At 41.5% G+C, this 23,312-nt stretch overlaps 1 protein-coding gene across 3 annotated transcripts in view; it reads left to right on the forward strand.

The window, feature by feature from the left end:
* The window catches only part of SYNE2 (spectrin repeat containing nuclear envelope protein 2), a 330,936-nt gene that overhangs the window by 250,001 nt on the left and 57,623 nt on the right, over window positions 1–23,312 (forward strand). For all 3 annotated transcript variants that reach the window (XM_064374927.1, XM_064374924.1, XM_064374925.1), the window contains 9 exons: window positions 6,129–6,299; window positions 6,809–6,939; window positions 10,292–10,496; window positions 11,622–11,801; window positions 13,109–13,234; window positions 15,390–15,544; window positions 15,656–15,800; window positions 17,021–17,115; window positions 18,370–18,604. In XM_064374927.1, the coding sequence (XP_064230997.1) occupies window positions 6,129–6,299; window positions 6,809–6,939; window positions 10,292–10,496; window positions 11,622–11,801; window positions 13,109–13,234; window positions 15,390–15,544; window positions 15,656–15,800; window positions 17,021–17,115; window positions 18,370–18,604 (1,443 nt within the window). The remainder of the gene's footprint in view (window positions 1–6,128; window positions 6,300–6,808; window positions 6,940–10,291; window positions 10,497–11,621; window positions 11,802–13,108; window positions 13,235–15,389; window positions 15,545–15,655; window positions 15,801–17,020; window positions 17,116–18,369; window positions 18,605–23,312) is intronic.

Below are 23,312 nucleotides of genomic sequence, written 5' to 3' on the forward strand. Positions count from 1 at the left end.
ACATATTCTCTTATCTTATTTGTTGTTGTGTTGTCGTTGTTATTGTCCTTTAATCATGGAGTCTGTCTATGCCAAACACTGAAACGTTGCTGAGAAAAATAATTGAAGTAAATTAGAGAGAAGCATTTTAAGTCCCATTTTATGCACTGAATAATTAGAGGCAAAGCCACCAATTCCAATGTCATTGACAGGCTGCAAATCCACTTGGTTATCTTTGTTTTGTCTAATGTACTCACACAGACATAAATATCTGCATACCCCAAACCCAACAGAGTGTCTGGCATTGTTTCCTGGCAAGATAGACACAAACAGTGATGAAGCAGTGACTCCATGTACAGGGAGATGCCTCAGGGAGGAAGTGATCCTCTATCGTGTAGCCTGTGTGAGCTAGGAGCTTAGTCAGCTTCAGGAGGACTCTAAAGGTTGGAATAAACACTACATGGTGTTGAAGAGGCAGTATAAAGGAAGAGAGTGTGCAAGACATCTAGTAATCTTACAAAAGGCATGTTGATGTCTGCATTTTACCCCTTCCAGGAGAGTACCAAAAGAGAGAGAGCTCAGGCATCTCTAGACATTGCAACCTTGACATTTTCCCACAACAGAGGGAGAGAATTAAAATACTAACCAATTATAGGTGTGTTCATGTTTCCTAGAGAATCCTCATCGTGGGTTGTCACCTACTAAAATCTACTTTCAACCATTTGTACTAACCAAGAGGGAATTGGGAATAACCTACATGACTGAAATCCATAGGCAACAGTCAGCCTCATTCCTCAGTGCTTAATCCCTCAGGAATCTAGCAGAAAAATAAAGCTGAGCTTATTCAGTCATTTGTTAAGCATACATTGTGTGAGGTGCTGTGCTAACTTCCAAGATTACAAAGATAAACAAGAAAATAAATGAATCCCACTCTGAAAGATCTCATAGGCTAGTGGAAGAAACACACATGAACAGATAATTGCAGTATAATAAAAATATAAAGAGAAAATGAAATGAGATAATGCATGTAAAAAGCATGCAGATAGTACTGTCATAAGGATAGATATATATATACATGTACTTGGAATAGAATTGAGAGACCAGAAATAATTGAGGGACCCTCCTCATTTTATAGTCAGTTAATTTTCACCAAGGATTATAAGACAATTTAATGAGGGAAAACATTTTGTCGAATATGGTACTGGGACAACCACATATCCACATGTAAAATAATGAAGTTAGACCTCTACATTCTTACAGTATACAAAAATTAACTCAAAATAGATCAAAGACATAAATGCAGGCCAGAGATGGTGGCTCATGCCTATAATCCCAACACTTTGGGAGACTGAGGCAGGAGATCATTTGAGGCAAGGAGTTCAAGACCAGCCTGGGCAACATAGTAAGACCCTTGTTTCTATTTAAAAAAAAAAAAAAAAAGACATAAGAGCTAAAATTATAAAACTGTTAGAAGAAAACATAGGTTTTCTTCATGACTTCATGGATTAGGCAGGGATTTCCTAGGTATGACACCAAAATCATAAACCATCAAAGAAAAAGACAGATAAATTGGACTTCATCAAAATTAAACATTTTGATGTTTTAAAGCACAGCATCAAAAAAGTAAAAAAGGCAAACCACAGACTGGGAAAAAATATTTATATATCATATATTTGATAAGGGGCTTATACCTAGAATATATGAAAATTTATCACAACTTGATAATAAAAGGAAAAATGACCAAATGAAAAAAAAATGGACACAAGCCAAACTCAGCGGCTCCTGCCTGTAATCCTAGCACTTTGAAAGACCAAGGTGGGCAGATTGCTTGAACTGAGCATTTTAAGACCAGCCTGGCCAACATGGCAAAACCCTACCTTTACCAAAAATAGGAAAAATTAGTTGGGTATAGAGGTGCACACCTGTAATCCCAGCTACTTGGGAGGCTGAGGCAGGAGGATCACCTGAGCCTGGGAGGCAGAGGGAGCAGTGAGACAAGACCATGCCACTGCACTGCAGCCTGGGCAACACAGTGAGACCCCGTCTCAAAAAAAAAAAAAAAAGACAAATGATCCGAATAGACATTTCTGTAAAGAAGACAATACAAATGGCCAAAAAGCACATTGAAAAGATGTTCAGTGTCCTTAACCATCAAGGAAATGAAAAATCAGAACTACAAAGAAATACCACTTCCCACCCACTAGGATAGCTATAACAAAAAGACAGACAGTAACAAATGTTAACATGGAGGCGGAGACACTGCAACCGTCACACCCTGCTGGCGGGGTTCCGTGGAGTTGGAAAAGAGTCTGACAGTTCTTCAAATGCTTAAACATAAAGTTATCATGCGACTCAGCAATTCTGCTCCTCCATAGATAGCCCGAGAGAAATGAAAATATCTGTCCACACCAAAAACTTGTAAGTGAATATTCATAGCACTATTCACGATAGCCAGAAAGTATAAACAACCCAAGTGTCCATCTACTGATGAATATATAAAGTGTGGTCTATCCACACAGCAGGAATGAAGTAGTGCTGATACATACCACAACACTGATGGAAACATTATGGTAAGTGAAAGAGGCGAGTCACACAAGATCATATATTGTTTGATTCTGTTTACATGAAATATCCAGAATAGGCAAATCTATAAAGACAGAAAGCAGATTAGTGGCTGGGGGAGAACAAAGAGTGACTGCTAACAGGTTTGTGGTTTGTTTTCTGAGTCATGAAAATGTTCTAAAATTGATTGTGGAGATTACACATTTTAAATAGATGAATTGTTACGGTACATGAATTATATCTCAAAATTTAAAAAAAATCCTGAAGGTGTGAGGCACATATCATCCATCTATGAGCTGTCAAGAGTCGATGTAGGCCTGGCCCAGTGGCTCACACCTGTAATCTCAGCACTTTGGGAGGCCAAGGTGGGAGGATCGCTTGAGGCCAGGAGTTCAATAACAGCCTGTGCAACATAGCGAGACTCCATCTCTACAAAACGTAAATAAAGTTAGCTGGGCACGGTGCCGTGCACCTGTAATCCCAGCTATTAAAGAGGTCGAGGTGGAAGGATTACTTGAGCCCAGGGGTAATAGTCAATATAGCCTAGTGTTTAAGAACAAGGGCTTTGCAGTTTCTGCCTGAATAAAGATCCTGGCAGCACCATTTTTGATCTGTATCTTCAGTCAGGTTACTTAACCTTTCTAAGCTTCAATTTCCTGGTCTATAAAATGGGGATGATAACACCTACTCATTTATTTCTACCATAATAGTGATGCCTATACAGTGCTCAATAAATGCTGCCCTACCGATGACCACAGTTTCAACATTCTGAAAATATTCCTCCCGCTTGTTTCTAGTGTAGTGTATTTTACTTAATGATTTTCTAATCCTTAAGATTAGAAATGGTATAAAATGTACCATGTCTTCTCCATGAAGCTGTACTATAAGGCCTTTAGGGTGCCAGAAGTTGCACCAGCTTTATACGTGGAAGCTGCAGAAGCCTTGTGTGACATGAGCCATGGCAGTTCTTGTGTTGCCATGTGCCTGTGGGCTCTGGGATGGTGCAGTACTTTGTGCTAATTATCCCTGTCACCCAGGTAGAGCTGACGTCATTTCTGGGAAAAAGGTACATCGATGAGGAATTCCTTCCCTGCTTCTCTTTTTTCTTTTCTTTTTTTTTTTTTTGCAGACGGAGTTTTGCTCTTGATGCCCAGGTAGAGGGCAATGGCTGATCTTGGCTCACCACAACCTCTGCCCCCGGGTTCAAATGATTCTCCTACCTCAGCCTCCTGAGTAGCTGGGATTACAGGCATGTGCCACCATGCCCAGCTAATTTTTGTATTATTAGTAGAGACAGGGTTTTACCATGTTGGCCAGGCTGGTCTTGAATTCCTGACCTCAGGTGATCCACCCACTTCAGCCTCCCAAAGTGCTGGGATTACAGGCGTCACCTGCCACGCCCAGCCTTCTTCTTTATTTTCTTAACTAAATGACTTGGTTTCTTTTTCTGAGCCATCCTGCCCTTATGAAGACATTTGGCCCACATAGTTGCCACCACGAGACTCACATTTTAGCGTCCCACTTTGATTTTTGTCCATCCATGTTTGGGGCAGAGATGGAGGAGCCTTCCTGTCACTGTGGATGTGCCAGTTTTTCCTGTAGTTGTTAAGCAGAAAACAGGGTCTGAGTGCCGAGCTGTGTGATTGTACCCGAAACTCACATCACACTACCCATAAAGATGGCCTGTTGAGCCACATAGTGATCATATTCCATTTCAACCCAGATCCTTTTAAAAAATTGAGATATAATTCATATACCATAAAATTCACCTTCTAAGGTACAATTCAGTGGTGTTTGGTATACGCACAGAGATAAGCAGCCGTCACCTATCTCATTACAGAACATTTTCATTACCTCAGAAAGAAACCTCCACACCTTTTGCCAGTCACGCCCCACTTTTCTTTTTCTCCAGTGCCTGGCAGCCACTTAATCTACCTTCTTATGGATTTACCTATTCTGGACATTTTATATAAATAGAATCATATGCTTTATAGCCTTTTGGGGCTGGCTTCCTTCACTAAGCATAATGTTTTCAAGATCATCAGTGTTGTAGTACTTACAGTACTTCATTTCTTTTTATGGGTGAATAATATTCCATTGTATGGATATACCATATTTAGCATATCTGTTCATCAGTTGACAAACGTATGGATTGTTTCCATTTTTTGGCTCTTATGAATCATGCTGCTATGAACATTTGTGTTCAGGTTTTTATGTGAACATAAGCTTTTAATTCTCTTGTATGTATATCTAAGAGGACAATTGTTAGGTCATATGGCAACTCTATTTAATTTTTTGAGGAGCTATCTAGCTGTTTCCCACAGTGACTATACCATTTTACATTCCCACCAGCAATGTATAAGGATTCCAGGTTTTCCACGTCGTTACCAACACATTGTTAACTGACTTTTTGATTATGGCCATCAAAGTGGATGTAAAATAATCTCTTACTGTGGTTTTGATTTAGGTTTCCCTCGTGACTGTGGATGTTGAGAACCTTTTCATGTGTTTATTGGCCATTTGTGTATGTTCTTTGGAGAAATGTTTAGTCACATCCTTTGTTCAATTTTTAGTTGGTTTATCTGTCTTTTTATTGTTGAGTTGTAAGTTTTCCGTACATATTCTTGATTGAATGTATCTGAGATCATTTTCAATTTTGATATGTCCAAAATGCTTGGATTCCTTTCATCATTATCAAAACGTATCAGTGGACAAAATACACCCACCATGGCATTGCCTCCTGCTTTGCACTTGCCCGTCATTTTGTTAGAGTGTGTTCCTCTCTCATTGGTGCTTGCTCTATAGTAATAATCAGACTTACGTGCCAGGTAACATCTTACATTTATAATGTTGTACTGTTTTCAGAGCATTTTCACAGACACTGTTTTATTTGTGTTTTCTTCTTATTATTCTTATTTTGAGATGGAGTCCCATTCTGTCACCTAGGCTGGAGTACAGTGGCACAATCTCGGCTCACTGCAACCTCTAACTCCCAAATTCAAGCGATTCTCTTGCCTCAGCCTCCCAGGCAGCTGGGATTACAGGTGCACTACCACGCCCTGCTAATTTTTAGTAGAGACGGGATTTCACCATATTGGCCGGCCAGGCTGGTCTCGAACTCCTGACCTCAGGTGATCCACCTGCCTCAGCCTCCCAAAGTGCTAGGCATGAGCCACCGAGCCCAGCCTATGTTTTCAGTTATTATCTCTGTTTTGTGGATGAGGAAACTGACTCTAGGGTTCAATAACTTGCCCAAGGTCAGAAAGCTAATAGAATATAACTGACCTTTGCACTCACAAATTCGAATACTCGCCCACTGTTCTTTCCCTGAGCTGTCTCTTCCTAGTCTGAACTCCTTCAGTGCTGATCCTTCTGATCTTTGGGCTCTTTTTCATTCACTCATTATAAAATAGCCTTCTCTGATACTTTCTTATACATTGACCTACCCTTCCCACCTTCAGTTAATTGCTGATGATCCTTCAGTGCCCTCAAATTGAAATGCCTAAATTAGGTACAGTGGTAGATTCTTTGGAGAGCATGTCTTCTCAGTGATATTCTAAATCAGTACATTTCCGCTTTTTGTCTAGGTCAATCAGCTCAAAATTTCCATGCAGTCGGTTTTACAGGAGTGGAAGATTTATGATCAACTCTATGATGAAGTGAATATGATGACAATCCGATTCTGGTACTGCATGGAACACAGCAAGCCTGTGGTGTTATCATTGGAGGCCTTGAGATGCCAGGTGGAGAACCTTCAGGTAAATTAACCAGAGCTTGGCACGGTGCATTATTGGCAGGAAATTACAAATGGGAGGAAGCACAGTAATGGGCATAATTGTGTTTGTGCCCTCCCACAGAGAAGCACAAGGCATATTAAATAGCAGTTTCAAAAGGATAACCGGAAATTCCAAAATAAGTCACATGAGCCAAATCAGGAAAACACTGTAAAATGTTTGAATGGAAAATATTGAATCTTCCTTTATTTTCCATGTTTATATTATTTCACAATTGAAGGCTTTGGTTTTTGAGGGGCCTTTTTTAATACTCCTAAGTGCTAAGTACTTAATATTACTTAGTACTTAAAAGTTCAGCCTCAAGTAAAGAATACCTTCTTTACTGTTTTCTTCCCATCCCTAATAGTTTATCAGAGTTCTATAAGATTTGAGTGTATGTTATTGCTACATAGCAGCAAGTGTTGAGAAGCTGCTGCCTTCTTTGGAAGTAGCCGGGCCATTCTGAAACTTTTATTTCTTGTATGTCATCTTAGTCTTTGCAAGATGAAGCTGAGAGCAGTGAAGGGAGTTGGGAGAAGCTCCAGGAGGTTATTGGCAAACTCAAAGGTCTCTGCCCCTCAGTTGCTGAAATAATCGAAGAGAAATGTCAAGATACTCACAAAAGGTATGCTTTAAGATATAATTTGAATGATAGATATCTTTATCTTAATGACTTGCAGTGAATGAGGGGGCGTAGGCACTGTAAAATCTTCTATCTCTATCATAAGATTCTATGCCATAAGGGCTGTGACACTCCTCGTACAAGTGTTTGGTATAATTAGTCTAGAAATGGCTTAATTACAGCCCCAGTGTACTTACTTACAGAATTATAGACCAAATGTCAAGTTCAATCTCAGAAACACCAAAGTCAGAGGCAGAAACAGACAAAGGGGTAGGCCAGATGGGCAGTCTGCAGGGGGTGTTCAGACATCACTGGAAACATTATAAGGTGGAAGAAAGGGGGTGTTAGAATATCTACTGGGGAGGGCGTTTGTGGTGTTGGAAGGAATTCTTTAATGAACTACGTATGGTAGGATATGAAAGCTCCCTTTAAGGAGTGTGGCCCTAGTTAATTGTAGGGCTTTTATTTTGATGAGTGGGATATAAAAGTTGGCCTCCAGCCAATTGATTAGAGATAGGGATTAAGAGTTATGCTACTTTAAGTGTCCTTCTTTATTTTTCCTCTGTGCAGATTCAGCCTCTCTTGTAAATCAACTTTGAGCAAGTAATGAACAAGGGATTCCAAATTATGTACCCTGCAGTGATGCCCTTAGCTCTTGATCCAGTCTTTATTTAAAGAGCGGGAGGAAAAAGACTAAGAGGAACCTTCAAATGCTTTTGACTCCACATACAATATCAGGGCTGCCCTCAAAACATATGGCAGGGCAGTCTGTTGCTAAAGGAACTCAGTTGTTACACTGCACTTGTTGGCACAAGAATATGTTGGAAGACATGTTAAAAACATGCATGGCAAAAATATGGAAGAAAACAGTACCAAAATGCTAATAGTAGTTACCTTTGGATAAATGAGATGTCAGGCATTTCTTAACTTTCTCATGGATTAGCAAGTAGGTACGATAGATAGATAAAAAGAAAGATACACCTGGAGGGATTTTGTTTGCTTTTTGACCGTGACTATATGTTATATTTATAATTAGGGAAAATCTTATTTTAAAAAGACAGTCTGATAAGATTTTTGAAATGCATAAAAGTAAAGCAGTGTGCTGTTTTCCACCTTTTATTTTATTTTATTTTATTTTATTTTATTTTATTTTTTGAGACAGTCTCGCTTTGTTGCCAGGCTGGAGTGCAGTGGCGTGATCTTGACTCACTGCAACCTCCGCCTCCCGGGTTCAAGCAATTCTCCTGCCTCAGCTTCCTGAGTAGCTAGGACTACAGGCGTGTACAACCATGCCCAGCTAATTTTTGTATTTGTAGTAGAGACAGGGTTTCACCATATTGGCCAGGCTAGGCTTGTCTCTAACTCCTGACCTTGTGATCTACCCGCCTCGGCCTCCCAAATTGCTGGAATTACAGGCATAAGCCACCATGCCCGGCCTTATTCTTGAACCAGTTAGCAGGGTTGAAGATATTGTGAAGCAAACATTCTCATGTATTTCATGTTAGAATGTAAATATAATGCTTTCAGAAAGCACGTTGACCATTTATTCCCATAATCTTACAAATATGTGCGTCTTTATGTTATTTGACTCCGTAATTCCCCCAGAAATCTAGTCTCAGGCTAATATCTTAAAATACAAGGGAAAAAAAAACCCTTTTGAACACAACTGTATCTGACCATTATCATAATAGCAAAAATTGCAAATATCTTAACTATCCATACTAAACAGGAATTAAACTAAGGAATTTGGCAATTAAACTAAGGAAACAAAAAAGAACCCTCAGGCCATTTGCAGACCATTTGTACAGCTTTTTAAAATGAGATTTACTTACTTTCTTTTATTAATAACATGGGGGCAATGTTTTTTAAAAGTTAAATGGGCTGGGCACGATGACTCATGCCTGTAATCCCAGCACTTTGGGAGGCCAAAGTGGGCAGATCAGTTGAGTCCAGGAGTTCAAGACCAGCCTAGGGGGCCGGGCGCAGTGGCTCACACCTGTAATCCCAGCACTTTGGGAGGCTGAGGCGGGTGGATCACGAGGTCAAGAGATCGAGACCATCCTGGTCAACATGGTGAAACCCCGTCTCTACTAAAAATACAAAATATTAGCTGGGCATGGTGGCGCGTGTCTGTAATCCCAGCTACTCAGGAGGCTGAGGCAGGAGAATTGCCTGAACCCAGGAGGCAGAGGTTGCGGTGAGCCAAGATCGCGCCATTGCACTCTAGCCTGGGTAACAAGAGCGAAACTCCGTCTCAAAAAAAAAAAGACCAGCCTAGGTAAAACCCCATCTCTACAAAAAAAATACAAAAATTAGCCACACATGGTGGTACACACCTGTAGTCGTAGCTACTTGCAGGGGCTGAGGTGGGAGGATCACTTAAGCCCAGGAGGTCAAGGCAACAGTGAGCTGAAATTGTACCCCTGCACTCCAGCCTGGGCAATAGAGCAAGACCCTGTTTCAAGGGGAAAAAAAAAAGGTTAAATGGGAAAGAAAGGCAAGATATTATAGTCTATATATGGAATAATAAGACAATTTCTTTTATTTCCACTTTTATGTAAGGCACATTTGTGTAAACAGAAAATAAATTTTGATATAACTAGAATGTTAAAGCCTATTTAAAGATAGCATATCTCTTTAAACTGGGAGCTTCTTCATGTGGAGACATTTTATTAGGCATATGGTTCAATGTTTTCTCCATCTTTGCCAAAAAGACATTCATAGGTGGGGCACCATTGCTCATGCCTAGAATCCCAACACTTTGGAAGGCTGAGGCAGGAGGATTGCTTGAGGTGGGAGAATTGCTTGAGCCACAGAGTTTGAGGCCATCCTGGGCAACATATCAAGACCCTGTCTCTACAGGGGGAAAAAAACGTTTGAGCTCCCTTCGTCACTCCCCTCCCTTACAAAAAAGAGAGTGAAACATGTTGGCCGGGCGTAGTGGCTCACGTCTGTAATCCAAGCACTTTGGAGGCCAAGGCAGGCGGATCACCTGAGGTCAGGAGTTCAAGACCAGCCTGACCAACATGGTGAAACCCCATCTTTATTTAAAATAATAATAATAATAATAATAATAATAATAATAAAGAAACATGCATAACATCATAGATGTTTCTTGCCAATCATAAATTATGTAGTTTTTGTGCAATACTATAAAATCAAGTAAATAGCCTAATTTGGATTTTTTTTATAGAATGGTTTCTATAATGGTGATGCCACTAATTTTATAAAGCATTTAACAGTGTCTTCTTAATGCTCCATCTGCGAATAACTTACCAGTAGAGTGTGCGCATTGTACTTTTGCTACAAGGGAAAGGAGAGAATGAGGGTCCTGTTATTTGTGTTGCACTGACAGGTGGACTCAGGTGAATCAAGCCATTGCAGACCAGTTGCAGAAGGCCCAGAGTCTGCTCCAGCTCTGGAAGGCCTATAGCAGTGCTCATGCTGAAGCTGCTGCGAGACTGAAGCAGCAGGAAGCAAAGTTTCAACAGCTTGCAAACATCAGCATGTCTGGAAACAACCTGGCAGAGATCCTGCCCCCAGCCCTGCAGGACATAAAGGTGGGTACAAAGCCTGTTTGGAAAACCAGGGCCAAGTCAGCCCAACAGACAAGGCCAGGAGGAACAGCCATGACCTGGGGACCACACAAACCACAGGGACAGAGAAATCAGTCAGAACAGGTGCTGTGAGCCAGCCATGTAGGACACAGGCGAGGCTGGGAGGACCAGGTGGTGGCTCAGAGGTGATGTCCAGGCAGCAAATAGCTGGATCCAGGGGGACCTGATATCACCCTGTTCTAAGTCTGCACTTTGTCTCTAGTGTTAAATCTCTTAAGGCAGAAGCTTCATATGAAGGAGTCTGAAGTAAAAGCAAGTGTCTCAACTGATTGTGACCCTGTAAGAATAATACATGTTGTATCTCTTGTTTTAGCAATAATCACAGACTTGGTGCCATGTTGCTATGCCCTTTCTGTGGGTCTAGTAAATTTCAGACTATATTAAAGAGTTGCATAATTTCCTCTGTGGTGGTTTTTCTGTTACTGTTAATGAATGCCCAGAAAGTGAATACTCTTTAGTTCTGAACTGGGTGAACAGATGCATTTTGTATCTTCTGCTACTGTAGGTCAAATCAAAAAGTGGCAACCAATTTAATTAGGTGAGAATCTAACAGGTCAGTATTTCTAATTAACTTCCACCTGAGCGGATGTTTAAAAGAAAATAAAACAGAAATTTTATACACACAGTATTTTCCAGAATAGCCTTAAAATCAGCCTGCTTAATAAGATTCTATAGTTTTTGCACGTGAGTCCATTTATATCAGAAAGTCTAAGGCAGGAGTCAGAGTTGCATTGATTCTTGAAGTAGCATGAAAGCAGATACCTAAACTATTTGACAATTGAAGTAGAAAGCACATGAGTACCCAGGTTATGTCCAGTTTCTATATACTAGAAGCCTCAACTGTATTGGTTAGTAGTCACTTTTAGTTTTGAACTGACAATTTCAGTAAAGCACCAGTGATGTACATCATTTCAAGAAAGCTCAGCCTTTTTAGCTATTTAAAATAAATCATAACAAAAGGTCATGCCTACATTTTCAGGTCAAATATTCTTTGATGGAGCAGCAGCGGGTAGGGAATTGTGGTATGAAAGGAGGAAGAGGTGTTTGCGATCCCTTTTTCTTCTGCAGGAGCTGCAGCATGATGTTCAGAAGACAAAAGAAGACTTTCTCCAAAATTCCACTGTCCTGGATCGACTCCCACAACCTGCAGAGTCCAGCACTCACATGCTCCTCCTGGGTCCCCTGTACTCCCTCCAGAGGGCTGCCTATTTGGAAAAGATGCTGCTTGTGAAAGCAAATGAATTTGAGGTTCATCTTTTCTTTCCATTCAAGTTTTAGTCTTGGACATTTGCATTCCATCCTCAATCTCTGGTATCCTTTGAAGCAATAGCTGCTTCACTGAAGCTGCCCACAAATATATACGATTCTAGCTTCAATCACATGGGCAGATCTGAAGCAACCATTTCTTCATTATGGAAGATGTTAGTTCTAGAAGTCATGTGTGCATTATATTGCATATACTGTTCAGATTTCAGTTGTTTGGATTTCTGAGTCAAGTAATTGAGTCATAGAAATAGCTACTTAAAGCACGATGATCTTTTGTATCTTCATTCACTTTTCTTTTAATTTGAGATAGACTCGCTGTGGCACCCAGGCTGGAGTGCAGTGGCATAATCCTGGTTCACTGAAACCTCTGCCTCCCAGGTTCAAGCGATTCTGCCTCAGCCTCCTGAGTAGCTGGGACTACAGGCACCCACCACCACGCCTGGCTAATTTTTATATTTTTAGTAGAGATGGGATTTCACTATGTTGGCCAGGCTGGTCTCGAACTCCTGGTGGCCTCAATTGATCTGCCCACCTTGGCCTCCCAAAGTGCTGGAATTACAGGCATGAGCCAGTACTATGGGCCTTCATTCACTTTTTATAAAACCTTTCATTCATGAGCTGTCAACAAGCTACACAGAAGGCCATGGAGCTCCAATATCACATCTCAATACCAGCAGGAAAACAATCTAAAAACCACATTTAACTAGTGGGACTGAGGGACAGAGTGCTCACTGACTCTCCTCTGTGTGGTCCCCTCAAGCAGGTGATCTGCCCATTTGGGAAGGCTCAAAGGCACTGAGTGAAAAATCAGGGGTCTTTTGAATATTTATCTATGATTCTTGAGTTAACAGTGAGCTTCTCAGTGTCAAAAACAACTTTAATTTTTTTTTTTTTTTTTTTTTTGAGTCAAGGAGACAGTGTCTTACTCTGTTGCCCAGGCCAGAATACAGTGGTACAAGTAAAACTCAGTGCAGCCTCGACCTCCCAGGTTCAGGTGATCCTCCTGCTTCAGCCTCCCAAATAGCTGGGAGCACAGGCATGTGCCACTGTGCCCAGCTAATTTTTTTTTTTTTTTTTGTAGAGATAGGGTCTGCCTATGTTACTCAAGCTGAACTTGAACTCCTGGGCTCAAGCAATCACCTTTCACTTCCAAAATGCTGGGATTACAGCCATAGGCCACCATGCCTGGCCAAAAACATCTTGAATTTTTAGCAGCTCCCAAGCCTGTGTTTAATTCTGTTTTATATGAACAGGAAAATAATTTCTAATGAAAATTTCTCTTGTTCTAGTTTGTTCTCTCACAGTTTAAGGATTTTGGAGACCGGCTGGAATCTTTAAAAGGTCTTCTTATGCATGAAGAAGAGAATTTGGATAGACTTCACCAACAAGAAAAAGAAAATCCTGACTCATTCCTGGTATTGCCAATTTTTGTTTTTTCTAAAAGCATAGACTCACCATAGGGTTAAAAAAATAAGCTGATTACTGTGAAGTTATAGAACGTTTCTATCTTAACTTTTTTTTTTTTTTTTTTTTTTTGAGACAGAGTCTTGCTCTGCACTCTGTCACCCAGGCTGGAGTGCAGTGGCACAATTGCGGGTCACTGCAACCTCCACCTCCCAGGTTCAAGTGATTCTTCCACTGCAGCCTCCCATGTAGCCAGGGCTATAGGCATATGCCACCATGCCTGGCTAATGTTTGTGTTTTTTAGTAGAGACGAGGTTTTACCATGTTGACCAGGGTGGTCTTGACATCAGGTGATGCGCCTACATTGGCCTCCCAAAGTGCTGGGATTACAGGCCTGAGCCACTGCGCCCAGCCTAACCACCCTTGAGCACAGTCATTTTTATGCCATTCATTACTGTCCTATTTTCCCTCAGGTCTAGAAAAAGTAGGATGACATAGGGATCTATTTTAGCAATATGTCAGAGTAATTTGTAGTAGATGTTTTTTCATAATTACTGTCAGGAAACCAAAACAATCTAGAAATGAGCTGTTGTAATTGAGTTTTTCTGGTTAGTTTAATATAAAAATAAAATAGTCTTTTTTTTTTTTTTTTTTGAGACGGTGTTTCGCTCTTGTTACCCAGGCTGGAGTGCAATGGCGCTATCTCGGCTCACCGCAACCTCCACCTCCTGGGTTCAAGCAATTCTCCTGCCTCAGCCTCCCCAGTAGCTGGGACTACAGGCACGCGCCACCATGCCCAGCTAATTTTTGTATTTTTTAGTAGAGACGGGGTTTCACCTTGTTGACCAGGATGGTCTCAATCTCTTGACCTCGTGATCCACCCGCCTTGGCCTCCCAAAGTGCTGGGATTATAGGCATGAGCCACCGCGCCCGGCCCAAAATAGTCTTAAAATGATGCATTTTTCTTTTATTTACCTTAGGAAATTTAGTTTAGAAATCATGAGTGACTGAAAGAATTAAAGAATTCTGGTCTTGTAACTACTAGGAATCAACATTCATAACCTGGATCAGCAGTCAACAAACTGGCACACTGTTCACCACTAATTTTTTTCAGTAAAATTTTATTGGAACACAGCCATGCCCTTTTGTTTACATATTGTCTATTATAGTGTTCACGATGCAGGGCAGAATTGACTCGTTGCTACAGAGACCGTATGGGCCACAGATGCCTAAAATATTTATGATGTGGCCTTTTACAGAAAAAGTTAGCTTATCCTGACCTAGATATTACAGCAGAGTTCTGTGGTGATAACTTCAACATTGTCAAGGATGTTTGCTTGACATATTGCCAGCCTAGATGCTGTTGTTGGATTATCTTTTTTAAAATGAAATTTTGATAAGTTTGCTTTCTTGTGATGTAATGTTCTATCAAAATATGGGTGTTTAAGTCCCATGCTCTGCTACGGTTATTTTAAGGATCAAATTTTCATCACTCTATGCTTGACCTGTTTGTTAAAGGTCAGGTTGTTGGCACACTAAATGGGACTTAAAGGTCCAGAATTGGTTCTTTTTTAAAAAGCCTATTTGGCCAGATGCAGTGGCTCACAATCCCAGCACTTTGGGAGCCTGAGACAGGTGGATCATCTAAGGTTAGAGTTTCAGACCATCCTGGCCAACATGGTGAAACCCCGTCTCTACTAAAAATATAAAAATTAGCTGGGTGTGGTGACAGGCACCTGTAATCCCACCTACTCAGGAGACTGAGGCAGGAGAATCACTTGAACCTGGGAGGCAGAGGTTGCAGTGAGCCAAGATCGTGCCGTTGCACTCCAATCTGGGCAACAGAGTAAGACTCCATTCCAAAAAAATAAATAAAAATTTAAAAGCCTATTTTCTGTGTTCTTCAATGACAAATTCTGAGATCACTTTTTATTTCCTGGGCTATTTCAGGGCCAGCCGTGTATGCAGGTTGGTATTCTAGAAGGCATAACATTGAGAGAGCTGAATTCAGGTCCCACTGTAACATTAGCAAGCTGTTTGACTTTAGGAAGTCGTTTTCCTGTTCAGACTCCGGTTTTCCTTCATCTTTGAGATAAAGAGGGTTTTCTTGTCATCTAGATATCTTAGTGGCATCCAAAAACCTGTACTTTAATTTTTTAAAAATAGAATCATGTGCTGGCACTGACAGCCCAATCACCTGATATTGAACATTTGAATGAAGTGAGCCTCAAGCTCCCACTTAGTGACATAGCTGTGAAGACGTTACAGAATATGAACCGGCAGTGGATTCGGGCCACGGCCACGGCACTGGAGCGCTGCAGGTTAGAGCATCCCTTCTCTAGTGTTGTTTCACTCAAGGTCAAATTAACGGCTTCAGCTTGGGAATGGTGTTGTTAATATGGATGTGTTTCGTTTATTTTCAACCTTTGTAGTAAGCTTCAGGGAATTGGATTGAATGAAAAGTTTCTTTATTGCTGTGAAAAGTGGACCCAACTTTTGGAGAAGATAGAAGAGGCACTCAAAGTGGATGTGGCTAACAGCCTTCCAGAGCTTCTGGAGCAGCAGAAAACCTATGAGGTAAATCCGTGTTCTCTGCCACCCTTGAACTGCTCACCTGGGGCAGGAGTCAGGAAAAGATAGCTTTAAATAAAACACAGGAGGTGTGCCTGTCAGTCTCTAAATACAGAATGTATATCGCTAAGCAAATTCAGTTGTCAATTGATCGTTTGTAAAATTCTTGTACCTTTCATTCATTTCAGCATTTACTACTCCATTTTATTAGGAACAGGACTCCTAGATTTTCTGCAGTACATGGAAGCTTCTAGTACAACTTTGCTTCTGCAAAATGCAAACATTATACCATTCTATCAAGAGCATAATAAAATGCTTCAACTCATCTTTGCATTTTCACTCAATAATTCTCTATAGTATTAAAGCACCTGGTATAGTTATAACTAGCATTAATAATTTCACAGGAGTTTCTCCATTGTTTATGCTGACATGTATTTGAAAATACTCGTGGTGGTTATAGGCAGATCCTGCATTTTTTGTTCTTTTTGGAGACAGAGTCTTCCTCTGTCATCTAGGCTGGAGTGCAGTGATGCAATTTCAGCTCACTGCAACTTCCACCTCCCAGGCTGAAGCAATTCTCGTGCCTCAGCCTCCCGAATAGCTGGGACTACAGGCATGTGCCACTGCACCTGGCTAACTTTTGTATTTTTAGTAGAGATGGGTTTCACTATGTTGGCCAGGCTAGTCTCAAACTTCTGACTTCAAGTAATCCGCTTGCCTCAGCCTCCCAAAATGCTGGGGTTACAAACAACACATTTCAAAAATGTGCAGATTAGTTCACTGCAACTTTCTAATGTAACTGATTGAAGTTTGTATTGCTACATTAAGATCATCCAATTAAAATGAAATCACCCCTGCCAAAAAGCTTTGTGGCCTTGAATAAGTTATTGAGCCTCTTTATACCTTAGTTTCCTCCTCTTTAAATGGATGTAATCATAGTGCTTTAGTCCTAAGGCTGAGAAATAAATGCAACAATGCATGTTTTACATAGTGCCTACCAAATCGTAAATGCCCAACAAATGGGTATTAGATGTAATTATTATTAGACCTATTTGCTTTTAAGAATATGTTCATAGGTGAACATTTTTTGCAGTAGGTTCAAATAATATGAAAATCAGTTATCCCTCATATCCTTTGTGAGCTTAGATTTTAATAAGAAATATAGGTTCTCAGATTCATAAAGTGAATTTTGCTAGCTGATATTTTCTGTTTGGACTCATATGCAGATGTTAGAAGCTGAAGTTTCTATAAACCAGACAATTGCTGATTCCTTTGTCACCCAGTCCTTACAACTCCTGGACACAACAGAAATAGAGAACAGGTGAGCTGTCTGGGGCTCATGAAGGTTGTGGGTGGATGGAAGGTAATACACTCAGGCAGCGCAGGCTTTCTGCCATGTGAACCTTGACCATGTTGGTGCCCTGTGGCCATGTTCGTTGACAGATCACCATAGGACCAGGCTTTTCACTGTGTCATGGGACTAGATCTTGCTGGGTGACCATAGAAACTTATGTGACAGACACCTTTTCCCTGTGATAGGTGGATGGGGTTAGCAGCCCAGAAGCTTTGAAAAATGCCCACTTCGCAAGTATAGTTAACTAAGTTTGTACCCCAAATGATTCTTCTGTAGTATGTTTCCCTCTCTACCATCACCATGATGTTTTGTTACTTAAAAAATAATTTCTAAAAAATTAGTGTTCCTACTGTTCCCCTGTACGTATGAAAAAAGGGCTTTCTCTCCATGTTACATATGTGGGCTTAGGGTCACTGGGCAGTGCCAGTCAGGCTGAGCAGAGCTGCTTCAACCAGTTTGCCAACGCTGAGTGAGTCTGCTCATGCAGCTTTTACACATGGCAGACAGCCTAGAGGTAGCCCGAACACTTAAAGTACTTAAATATTTCTCTCAGTGTCCTAATAGGTATGCTTTTTCTTGCACATTACCACTCATACACCTTTGAGTCTTCTTTCAGCATAACTAAGAAATATAAAGCCCCTTCCTCCATAGCGCTGAAGTAGTAAATTCAAACCAGTTTCAGGATGATAGCTAATTTCCATTTGATCTATACGGAAAAACATGACTTTCCCATAATAAATAGAAAGCCTTATTTCTCGTGCGAAGAATATTATTTATCCAGAAAAGAACTGGTTGAGTAGTTGCAATAAAGCATGCTTTTTTATTGCTAAAACTATGTAAAGTACACTCAAGTAATCAATAATGTTACAAAGTACCTGCCTGTTCATCTGGTTCCCATTGATCCAGTTTCTAGTTTTCCCTTCTGCATTTAACGTAATATATATTAAAACAGCCTCAGTTTGTTTAAGGGTATGGTTAGCATGCATGCTGGCAAAATACCAGGTAACGTGCTGATAGTTTCTGCTAAACTCAGTCTGCATGCTGCCCTTCCCAAAACTTTAATCATGTTTACATTGAATAATACTCAGGTTTTTAGAAGTTGGGATTTTTTTCATGAAAATTATACTTATAAATAGTGAATCTGAGCTGCTCTTACCCACTGATAGTTATTTTTTTCTACATGTTGATATCGGGATTCTATAACCATTTGTTTTTCCCCAGACCAGAATTTATTTCAGAATTCTCAAAGCTGACGGATCGGTGGCAGAATGCTGTCCAGGGTGTTCGGCAGAGGAAGAGTGACATCGATGGGCTGGTGAGGCAGTGGCAGGATTTCACTACTTCTGTGGAGGACTTGCTCCGCTTCCTCACTGACACCAGCCACCTGCTATCCGCAGTGAAGGGCCAGGAGCACTTCAGCCTCTATCAAACCAGAAGTCTGATCCATGAGCTGAAGGTAGTGCATGCGTCGTAGCAGCGTGAGAACCACAAATGGTCATTATTTGCAAGATGCTCATTCACCTTTCATTTAATGTTTTTGATAACAAAGTGATTCAAATGTGCTCTCTGCAGTGTGAGGCCAACAAGGTGCAGTCACCACACCCCACAGCCTGGTCCCTAGCATTGTGGGGTTGGAAACCCAATATTACCCATTCATCCAGAAATAGTGGAAGCAGACATCCACTCTGTTGTCCAGGCTGGAGTGCCTGGTTCTCTTGGGCCATGAGAGGAGGCACGGAGTCGAGATGGGTGAATAAATGGGGGAAGTTTAGGGTGACAGACTCACACCACCAGATTCTAAAGCCACTGATGAATGTATAAATTGACGATTAGTGTAGTAATGTACAGTGGAATTGTTTTACTCTTAAGAAAAAATTCAATGGGTACGAAAAAAAAATAGAATGAATAAGGCCTACTATTTAATAGCACAGTAGGGTGGCAATAGTCAATAATAATTGTATATTTTAAAATAAAGAATGTAATTGGATTATTTGTAACTCAAAGGATAAATGCTTCAGGAGATGGATACCCCATTCTTCATGATGTGCTTATTTTACATTGCATGCCTGTATTTAAAATCTCATGCACACACAAACATTTTTAAAACTAATTTTAAAAAATAAAAATAAGGGTGAAGTACATTCAGGCAACAAAGCTTTTCAAAAGAAACTTGCTGGATGAGCACAGGATTAGAGTAGGTGATTGGAATATCCCACGGAGCTGTAGAGCCACTCTTCACCTTAGAGAAGCCTGTCAACAAACACCACCCTCCTGCAATCCTGTGCAGCCCTCACTCATTATGCGATCATTGCATTTTAACTGGGTACCTGCTCTGTGCCAATCACTGTCCTAAGTGCTGAGCTTATTCTGTGGATGGAGAGAAGACCTTCACTCTTATAAGGGCGGACAAAGTAGTAAGTAAACCAGAATAATTAATCAGATAAATTAATAAATAGTAAAATATCATATTGTAATACAACTTATGTAGATCATTAAAACAGGGCCAGTAGAGATGGGGATGTGTGGCTCCTTTAGATTGGGTTGTCTCTGGCCATGTGACGTTTAACCTGGAACTGAATGAGAAGGAGCCAGCCATGCAAGATCTAAGGAAAGAGCCTTTCAGACTGAGGGAGAGGCTTACTCCAAGTCCCCAGGATGAGAACAAGCTCAGCACAGCAGAGGAACTGCACAAAGGCCAGTGTGGCTGGCACAGGGCTGGCAAGGCAGCAGTGGCAGGTGAATTAGAATGACAGGTGGGGAGAAGCATTTTGCAGGCCAGTGTGGTAGCTGGATTACCTGGTCTGGCTGGAACCAGGGAGGCTTTGAAGTGTTTCGGCTGAGGGAGAGGGAAGCATGACACTGTTTGTTTGCTTTTTTTGAGATGGAGTCTCACTCTTACCCAGGCTGGAGTGCAGTGGTGCGATCTCGGCTCACTGCAACCTCTACCTCCCAGGTTCAAGCGATTCTCGTGTATCAGACTCCTGAATAGCTGAGATTACAGGTGTGCACCACCATGCCCAGCTGGTTTTTGTGTTTTTAGTAGAGACAGGTTTTCACCATGTTGATCAGGCTCATCTCGAACTCCTGAGCTCAGATGATCTGCCCGCCTTGGCCTCCCAAAGTGCTAGGATTACAGGCGTGAGCCACCATGCCCGACCCCATATTTTTTAAAGATTGCTCTGGCTGCTTCTGATTGTAGAGGAGCTAAAGGAAAAGTGGGAATCCTAGCATCTCGTTTACCTATCGCTGCATCATGACACTCGTTATTCTGTCTTGTCGTTCTCCGGGGTGACTGGGGTTGGTGGTTCCTGCTTGGGGTCTCTCAGGCAGTTGCAGTCTGATGGTGGCTGGGGCTGGCGTCATCTGAAGCTTACTCACATGACCGATGCTTACGCTGGAGTGACGTGGGCAGCAAGGAGCTGGCACGGTGGGGCTCCTCTCCTTGGGCATCATTCTCTGTAGTCTTGCCATGTAGCGGCTTCTGGTGGCCAGACTTCTTATATGGTACCATACCCATGGCTTTAGAGATTCTTATCAGAAGAACAAGCTGTATTGCCTTATAAACCCAGCCTCACAAGTCACATACATCACTTCTGCCACGCTCTAATAATGAAGGCTGTCATATATGCCCACATGAGTTTGTGAGGAGGGGACAGAGGGGCCACAGTTTGATGAGGATTGGTTCTAATCCCAACACTTTGAGAGGCTGAGGTGGGAAGATCCCTTGAGCCCAGTTCAAGACCAGCCTGGACAACATAGTGAGACCCTTGTTTCTACCAAAAAAAAATTAAAAATTAGCCAGGCATGGTGGCATGCACCTGTACTCCCAGCTGCTCAGGAGGCTGAGGCAGGAGGATCGTACTGGAGCCCAGGAGGTTGAGGCTGGAGTGAGCCATGGTTGTACCACTGCACTCTAGCCTGGATAACAGCAAGATACTGTCTTCAAAAAAAAAAAAAAAGTTATCTTTGGAATTTAAATGATCCTTGGAGGCAGTCATCTTGAAAGAGTCTGTTTGGATGTGGTTACATCTGGGTCTTCTTTTCTGCAATAAGATAATGAGGTAACAGGAAGGGAAAGAAAAAACAGTCACTCTCTGGGTCTTAGGAAGATAAAGGAAATTCTGTAGGAGACACAGGACGGGGAGGGCAGAGACACCCTGAGGCTTCTTCAGTTCAGCACATCAAAACACCGTATTTTGGAGTGTCGGTTTCTGAGTCTGGTAAAGGAAAAGCTAGATGAAGGATGACTGTGGGTTGAGGTTCAAGCATCTTGGTGAATAGCGTGCTCTTGACCAAGTTAAGGAAGACTAAGGGAGTAGCAGGTCTTCTCCAAGCGACTCATTCGCGCAGCACAGTATGTAGGAGAGACGCGCGTGGAGTGCCTGTGGTCCAGTTGCCGTTTCTCTTATTTGTGTGCTGCTCCTGAGGGTGCGTTTGGCTTTCCTCTTTTGGATATGGGTGATCTATAGGCTTCTCAGAAATGCCTTTGTAAATGAGTGATGTTCTATTGATGTTGATCAGCTCCCATTTTGGAAAATGCCCACACTCTGTCTCCCTCAAGAAACTTCAAGGTGAAGGAAATAATATTTACGTATTATTTATTTACTTATTTGTTTTAGAGACAGACACTCGCTCTGTCTCCCCGACTGGAGTGCAGTGGCGTGATCATAGCTCACTATAACCTCACACTTCTGGATTCAACCAGTCCTCCCAACTCAGCTTCTCGAGAAGCTGGGACTACAGGAACTCACCACCATGCCCAGACAGGAAAACATTTTTAGAACAGACAAAAACTATTTAATTTTTTCCCCAAAACCAAATGCCTTTAGAAGTATGAATCAATTTTAAAGTTTTTACTTCATTTTTGTGTTATAAATACCTAGTTTCAGCGTCTTTAAAGAATGCCCATGTAGCCAGGTGTGGTGGCAAATCTCTTAAAAAACAAGGCCTCAGCTACTCTCTGCACACTGCCTGTGGGTGGCCCTGCTCTGCAGGAGCAGTCACGGAGCTGTAACACTGCCACTAAAAAATAGAAAAAAATAAAAATAAACAAGACCTTTTCTCTTAAAAATTTTTTTCATTTTTTAAAAATTTTTATTGTTTTGAGACAAAGTCTCACATCACCCAGGCTGGAGTGCAGTGGCATGATCTTGGCTCACTGCAACCTCCGCCTCCAGGTTCAAGTGATTCTTGTGACTCAGCTTCCCAATTAGCTGGAATTACAGGCATGCACCACCATCCCTGGCTAAGTTTTGTATTTTTAGTAGAGATGGGGTTTCTCCATGTTGGCCAGGCTGGTCTCGAACTCCTGACCTCAATTGATCTGCCCATCTTGGACTCTCAAAGTGCTGGGATTACAGGCATGAGCCATCGCGCCAGGCCTAAAAAGCTTGTTTTTAATTTTCAGAAAGCCTACATGATATTTGGATGGAATTCGTTGTTTGTTTTGTTGTTGTTGTTGTTGTTTTGTTTTTTTTTGAGACAAAGTCTCCCTCAGCCGCCCAGGCTGGAGTGCAGTGGCGCATTCTCAGCTCACTGCAACCTCCGCTTCTCAGGTTCAAGAAATTCTCCATCAGGCCCCCCGAGTAGCTGGGATTACAGGCATATGCCACCACATCCGGCTAATTTTTTTTGTATTTTTAGTAGAGGCAGGGTTTCACCGTGTTGGCCAGGCTGGTCTCAAACTCCTGACCTCAGGTGATCTGCCCATCTCAACCTCCCAAAGTGCTGGGATTACAGGCATGAGCTGCTGTGCATGGCCTCAGATGGAATTTTTTAAAGCTGTCCCTTTGGGCACACATTGATGTATGTATTTATGTACCCATAATAAGCTTAAGAAATGTATATTTTTTGTATTTTACCCTTTCTTGTATTCACTCATTTTATATTTGTTTAGCATAATGTACATATCCTGCTCTTGTGGGTTAGGAGTAAAGTGGCTTTGTCCCATGATCATGACCCAGTATTTGCTCTTGATTTCAGGTCTGATACTGTAGTCACTTTCTTTCTTTTTTTTTTTTTTTTTTTTTTTTTTTGAGACGGAGTCTTGCTCTGTTGCCAGGAGGCTGGAGTGCAGTGACTCAATCTCCGCTCACTGCAACCTCCGCCTCCTGGGTTCAAGCGATTCTTCCGCCTCAGCCTTCCAAGTAGCTGTGACTACAGGT

The sequence above is a fragment of the Aotus nancymaae genome, unplaced genomic scaffold, assembly GCF_030222135.1.
Source record: "Aotus nancymaae isolate 86718 unplaced genomic scaffold, 86718_ANA_hifiasm-v0.15.2.pri h1tg000011l, whole genome shotgun sequence".
In the NCBI taxonomy this organism is placed as follows: domain Eukaryota; kingdom Metazoa; phylum Chordata; class Mammalia; order Primates; family Aotidae; genus Aotus; species Aotus nancymaae.